The 7,284-nt window shown below is 34.2% G+C and overlaps 1 protein-coding gene across 1 annotated transcript in view; it reads left to right on the top strand.

Annotated features, from left to right (window-relative positions):
* Positions 1-4,860, top strand: part of LOC110278223 (uncharacterized) — a 9,616-nt gene extending 4,756 nt beyond the window's left edge. The window contains exon 2 of the mRNA XM_021136461.2: positions 4,747-4,860. Coding sequence (XP_020992120.2) covers positions 4,747-4,860 — 114 coding nt within the window. The remainder of the gene's footprint in view (positions 1-4,746) is intronic.
* Positions 4,861-7,284: the final 2,424 nt, after the last annotated feature.

Below are 7,284 nucleotides of genomic sequence, written 5' to 3'. Positions count from 1 at the left end.
TGTTTGTACAACTGAGAGATCCCTCATGATGGTGTTGGTGGATGTTGGGGGCTGTTCTTGATGAGATGAATTGGTGATGTGATTGCATGATGATGATGATCATTGGTTGAGATAATTTGAGTCCCCTGGGTAGACGCAGTGATGTGATTTCACTAGCTCCAGGTGAGGGTATGATGTATTGATATAGAGTTGCTGAGACAGAACAACTGGTGATGGTTTTGCTTATGATTCTGAGTCTGATTCGTGTAAGAATCAGCGAGTTGGGAAACATGTGTAACATGAACTAGATTTAGTATCTCCTTACGACAGATGCCTATTCATGGATTAGTGAGAATCTAGGCTGGATACTTGGAGAAAAGGAGTTTAGGATGCTTAGTGAGTTTTTATTGCAGTGCATTGTATTTATTTGGCACTTTTACCGTACTGGGAACCCATGGGCCCGGGGTTCTCATTCCGTATATATCTCTTGTTTTTCAGATACAGGTCCAGGTGCTCAGAAGTGAGCTGTGGTTCGTCTGAGAGCCGGCGAAGATCTTTATTTTCTCTACTTTGTGTTTTGCTTAGAATCTCTCCACCTTTGTTTTGAAGATATTATATTATGTGTTGAACTCTTTTGGGACTTGCCTATAGAGGCTCTTATGTTTCCTTTGGGAGAGATTAGGATGTACTGTTGTCAGTTACTTTCATACTGTACCCTAGCCGGCCTAAACTTCGCGGGTCGCGACTAGTGGCTATTTACTTATATTATATATATCTATCTGTTATCTATCTCTTAATCTCCTTTATGCCTTGTCCATATATCGCTTTCGGCTTCACGTTTTATCTTTTCGTTGTCGAAACGTGAGTGATACGTCTTCGCGATTTTATTTCTACTCTTTTCAGGCTTCTCGATTAATACTCCTTTCGAAATTACCTATGTTTATATATTTAAAAATCCACCTGAGAGTCGTACCACCGTAATATCATTGAATTATGACTCGAGCATAAGGATTTGAATATTAGGGTGTTACATTTTTCAAGAATTTTTTAGAGTGAGGAATGATAAAATAATTAAGTATAAATTAAAGCGATGAAAATTAACAAGAGGCTTTATGTAATTAAAATAGAAAGCCTTGACCCAAAGAAGATTAATCTGAAATTTTATCCTTGTTTGATTTCCCAAGATTAATTAGTAATAAGTTGTTGTTCCACTTGGTTATCCTTCATTAAATAAAGGAAAGTCAAGTTGAGAGCCAACTTCTATTCACAAGAAAATAATCCTTTTCCTTGGGAAGGGTTAGTGTTAGCAACTAGAAATCTAGCCAACAACTTCCAATTACCAATTAACTCTTGAGTATTCCAACTCAAGAGTCTCAAATATTAATCAACTCTGAAGTCAAGTTGGGATCTACTTGGTTAACATAAATGCCATTTTCATAAATCATAAAAGAAGTAAAGAGAGAACATGGTAATTGAAATTAACGGAAGCAATTAAACAAATAATAAAATTAAATGGAAAAAATACTCTTTGTATTAATAAATTAAAGGAACACTGAACCTGAAATTCAGAAGAATTTGAACAAAGATATCCTAAATTCTAAAAACTAAGAGAGAGGAGAGAGCCTCTCTCTCTAGAAAAACTATATCTAAAACCTAAAAATATGTGAATGAATGTTGTCTCCATGAATGGATGCATTCTCCCACTTTATAGCCTCTAATCTGTGTTTTCTAGGCAAAAAACTGGGTCAAAAACAGCCCAAAAATTGCTCCCAGCGATTTCTGATACATCCAGCACACGGCAAAGTCACGCGTACGCGTGGATTGAGTTTTCTCCACGTCACGCGTGTGCGTGATCCACGCGTGCACGTCGCCTATCTTCAGGAAATCTATGGCAAATTATATATTTTTGCGAAGCCCCAGATGTTAGCTTTCCAACGCAACTAAAACTGCGTCAATTGGACCTCTGCAGCTCAAGTTATGACCGTTTGAGTGCAAAGAGGTCAAGGCTGACAGCTTTGCAGTTCCTTCAGCTTCTTGTATTCCTTCCACTTTTGCATGCTTCCTTTCCATCCTCTAAGCCATTCCTGCCCTGTAATCTCTAAAAATACTTAACACACATATCACGGTATCGAATGGTAATAAGAGGGGATTTAAACATAGCAAATTTAATGCCAAAGAAGCATGTTCTCAATCATAGCACAAAGTTAGGAAGGGAAAATGTAAAACCATGCAAATAGTATGAATAAGTGTGCAAAGGCTTGATAAAGACCACTCAAATTAGCACAAGATAAACCATAAAATAGTGGTTTATTAATAAGATCTATGAAGGGGGTGAGAGCGGGAATGAGAGAGCAGAAGGTGAGAGTAGGATCAGAGAGAGAGGGCATGGAGTTTCTGAATCTAAAAAAATGCTAAAGGTATTTTTGGAATTTAAAAAATATTGAGGTGCTTTAGATTAGGTTTCCTATCTTTAATTTTAGAATATTCCTTTTTAAACAGAATATCTTGTTATCTTAGACACTTTTTTTTGCAGTAGGGACTTAATTAAAAAAATAAATGGTTTAGGGACCTAATTAAAAGAAAAAAAAGTATAGAGACTTAATAAAAAATTTGATTAAATTATAGGGACCTTCAAAGTAATTGAACCATTAATTAACGAGTCTCGAATGATATTTTTATTCCCATTTCTTCGACTTCCACTCGTCATCTTAACTTTTGGCTGATTATCTCAATTCTTTTAGTGATATCTCTTTCCTTGGAGATCTCAACCAAAATCTAACTATGGTTTCTTACTAATTTTTTTTCAAAATAATCTCTCAATGTATATAAAATATGTCTAGCATGCATACTTAAGATTTAGACCTACTTACCTTATTCAACTTGCAAGCCTAGTTGTTTGTGTGGGTTATATCGGGCAAGAATTTTGAGAATCTCTTTTGTATTGACTCTTTAATCAAAATAAAGACCTAGTTGTAAAAAATAACCTCTTATTTTAATTAATTATTTGATTTGAAGTTGAGAATTTGGATCAATGAAAATATTTCATTCTCCTTTTTTCTAAGAAAGATTATAAAATCATTAGTAAATAAGGTGTATGATGGAAGGGAATGTGGAAGCTAGCCTAACTCATGAAATCAATATTTTTTTTAACAGTATTCTTGAATATAGTGAAAATTTTAACCGATATAATAAATAGATAAACCTCTTTGGAATTTGATTGTCTCAAAGAAGTTATCATTGATCTTTATTTTATAATTGACACCTTTCACATAATCCATCATTAGGTTGAACCACTTTCTATTAAAACCAAAATCATTAATTACTTTTTCATGAGGTTTTTCTTAACTTATTATATGCTTTGTAATTTAACAAAATTATCTATTTATTCTCAAATTTTGTAGTGTTACTTTCGAATAAATTCCATAATAATATCTGAGATTCATGTCATTATCCAATTTGGTCTTTAAATCTCAATTTCACTATAGTGATTTTCCAAATCAAGTTTTGAATACCATAATAGTCCCTAGACTCATTCCAGTAATGAGTCAACAATTGTAGTAATAATGTAGTACTCTTGCCACGCTGGACGTTGTAATGGTTAGATAACGTAACCAAATTAAAATTTTAACCCAATTTGGTTGCTTCCCGTTATATAACACTAATTCATTCCCGTTCTTCTTCTTGAAGGTTTGTCCTCATCTGCACTTTTCAAGATATGAACTTAGTAGGGCTTAACAACATTATTATGAGTGATGGTGAATTGTGTGCTGAGTTGTAGCTCTCAACTCGGGCTAGTCAGTTGGTTCAACTTATTTGTCAAGCAATTCTCGAAACTGTTTGACATCATCTTCATCATAGAAAGCATAGAAGAAAGGGTTGCCACAACACATAGTGAAACTCAAACATAGATCTTGTGTAATTGAGGGTATATATTAACAATAGTATTATAAGAGTTAACATATATAATTATGTAAATTTAGTTAGTATTTTATCTTATTAATTAAGTACTCATTCGGTACTTTGATGTATATAGCTTGTTATACTAAGTTTATTAGGGTTTAGGTGTTTGGTGCTCTATGTAGTGAGTAAACTTGTATATATATATATATATATAGATGATGGTAATAACAAAGAGTATGATTTTATCCCTCAACTATCTCTCTTTTCTTCTTTCAGAAGTTTTCTCTCATATGGTGCTTGCTCTACTTTTTCATTACTAAACTTTGCAAATTTGAATAAAGTTTTGTCATCTTGCGAGGTCATTTTGGTTGGCACTAATCATATCTCCCAAGTCTTATGATTACTATCATTCAAAGCAATATGACTTTTCAAAGTGTTAATTTCAAGCTCCCTCTCCATAAAAGAAACTATTTTTACCTATCTCTTAATAGTTGATTCAATGTCCATGTAAAATTTCTAGATAATAGTAGTAATGCAAACTTGACCTTATGGTAATTGGTGTGTGTACATTGTCTTTCCATTGAAGGTGTTTTTTTTCTTTCATTTATTTTCGTAGTAAATTAAATACTACTTTTCTCTTCTTCTAGATACCTATTATAAAAGAAATGGTTGCAATCAAAATGAAGGAAAAGGATCATAACACATGTATCTGCTAGCATGTTTCTGTCTTTGACATTTTAAGATTTATCATCTAATTTTTAGATTTTTTTAGCGTATTATTAGCTTTTAGTCCCTTCTTCAAGCATGCATAAAGCACACACGAACCCTCGTACAACATGTTTCCTGTCTTAAACTTTTTTCTAATAGATTGCTCGTGAACTTAAGATCATTCTTGGTTCTGAATTTTGCATGGCATATGAAGAAGCAATGAAGTATGGTGGCAAGGTGGTACTTGGAGATCGGCTTATTGAGGTTGGATGAATATTTATTTTGCAGTTTCATCTACCAAGACATAACTTTAATAAGAAGAAGAATGAATTAGGGTTATATAAACGGAGAGAGACCAAATGCTCAAAATTTTAATTTGGCCATGTCAGTTAGCCATTGTTGCATCCAACATGGCTACTGAGTGCCACATGATCACTATATATAATTGTTGACTGAAAAGGGGTCTAGGGATTATTATGGCACTACGAGAAAAAAGATTTGTGGCCACGCTTTTATGAGGGTGGCGATTGATTAGAAATTTGACCACGATTTTTCTTGTCACGCTTCAAAAGCGTAGCGAAAGAGGTCAATGGTCACGCTTATATGAGGGTAGCAATTGATTAGAGAATAGGCTATGCTTTGTTTGCCATGCTTCAAAAGCGTGGCCATAGAGAAAAACAGCCACGCTTTTGAAACATGGCAAGATGGTTTCATCGTGGTTATGTTTTAAAAGCGTGGCCATTTCCTGTAACTCTTTTGGCACACTTCAAAACTGTGGCCATAAGGTTCCCAAAAAAATCTTTCGTTCAGATATGATGAGTTACATTATTGCACACTTTGAAACTCTTTCTTCGAAACCCTAAACCCTTTTGTGCTTCTCACTAGCAAATAACTCTCATGCCTCACCCTAAACACTGATGGCACTCCGCAAATAACAACACTTTGATCAAAACCCCAACACTCCATGAAGAACCCCAGCATTCCGAAGAACATCGCCGGTGCTCGTAATGCCTTTGTCGATGCTCCCTTTTTCTAGCACTCCCATGCACAATCGCTACTCCCACCATAAACCCCTAACCCTCTTCTCGATGGTGACTTTCTCTAGTAGTGACTCCCTCGGTACTCACTGTCTCTCGCAAACCCTCCGTCGATGCTCCCTCCGCCACCACTCTCTTGCATCACTGCAAATCCCCAACCCCTTCTGCCACCGTTTCCTTTTGTCGCTCAAAAGAAACCCTTCCTCGTGCAGAGCCGAGCTGGTTTTGAGACCTTTGCTACCACTGTTATGTTTTGAGAGCTCGAAAGAGACCCTTCCTAGTGCAGAGCTCGAAAGAAACATTGCTTCAATGCTAGTTTGAGAGCTGGTAAACCCTATTTCTTAGCTTCAATGCTAATATTGGCTACTATATATACCACTATTATGCCTATTTACATATTTCAGATCTGTTTTCAGTTCACTCTTATCAACTTCTCAATAAGTAAAATTTTAATTTCAATAGTGAAATCTTAGTTTAAAACAAGGAAAAAATTATTGTTCATTTGGAAGAACTTTAGCCACTTACATTTCTAGTGTCACAGATCTGGACTAACATTTCTATTATTCCATCAGTTTATTGTCCGATCAATTCATTATACATTTTGCTAGATTTGATAATAATTCATTATACATTGTTAAAGTGGCTGCTGTTAATGGATCATGGATGTCTTAAACATAAAAAAAAATGTTGATGTGTTGTCCTTGTTGTTTGATTATAATGTAAATGTTTGATGTATTGCTGCCCTTGTTCTATGATGATCATGATGAGATATGTGCTTGTTTGATGATGATAAAGCTGCTGAATTCTATTCTTATTATGCAGATTTTAATGTTTGTCTTCATGAAAATAGTTTTTTTTTCATTATTAAACGGAAAAATTCTTCTATCTCACTCCATCATTATAATTAAGAAATAGATACTAGTTATTTACTCTACTTAATTTAGATAAAACTTTTTTTTACTCTGTACTTGTCTTCAAAGCAATAACAAAGAGTTTTTATATTACTCTGTGCTAGTAGTACACACAACTTAATATTATAAGTTTATAGCAGTGTTTATCATTATTTTGTGACCTAAAAGAAAAGGAAAAAAAAAAACAAAAAGGGAGGGGGAACAGAGGGGCACTTTTCGAGTTTAGTGGCTTGTTGTATTCATATATGGTGAGAAAAATGTCTTCATTTTGTTCAATACTATTTGAATTTTCTTCTTCTTTATTGTTGCAATGATATAAATAAGACAAACCAGATATAACATACCTTTATTATAGCTAGCTTCAAATACGTGGTGCATAGGTAATTGCTTTAATTTTGTTTTATTTTCAATAATTATCTACTTCCTCCATAATATATGCAAGGGAACCATTGAGCATAGATTAATTGTTTGGTATTAATGAATGATTTCAATAGGACTAAATGCCCTTGCAATTGCAAAACATGAAGGATCTCAAAATGATGAAGTGTTTAGGGTCCCGAAACCAAGGACCATTTCTATTGCAGCATATGCAGAGGATGAAGATAAGTCTGAGTCTATTGTTATTAAGGATGAAAGCGGGCTTAATGGATCTGCTAGTAAAGATAGACAAGCTAATACGAGATATCGAAAATCAACCAATGAATCATCACAAGCAGGTTATAATTTTTTAAATCAATATCTCTTCGTTT

This window comes from Arachis duranensis, chromosome 2 (assembly GCF_000817695.3).
Source record: "Arachis duranensis cultivar V14167 chromosome 2, aradu.V14167.gnm2.J7QH, whole genome shotgun sequence".
Taxonomy (NCBI): Eukaryota; Viridiplantae; Streptophyta; class Magnoliopsida; order Fabales; family Fabaceae; genus Arachis; species Arachis duranensis.
Note: the sequence above shows the minus strand (reverse complement) of the source record. Positions and strands in the feature narration are given on the sequence as shown.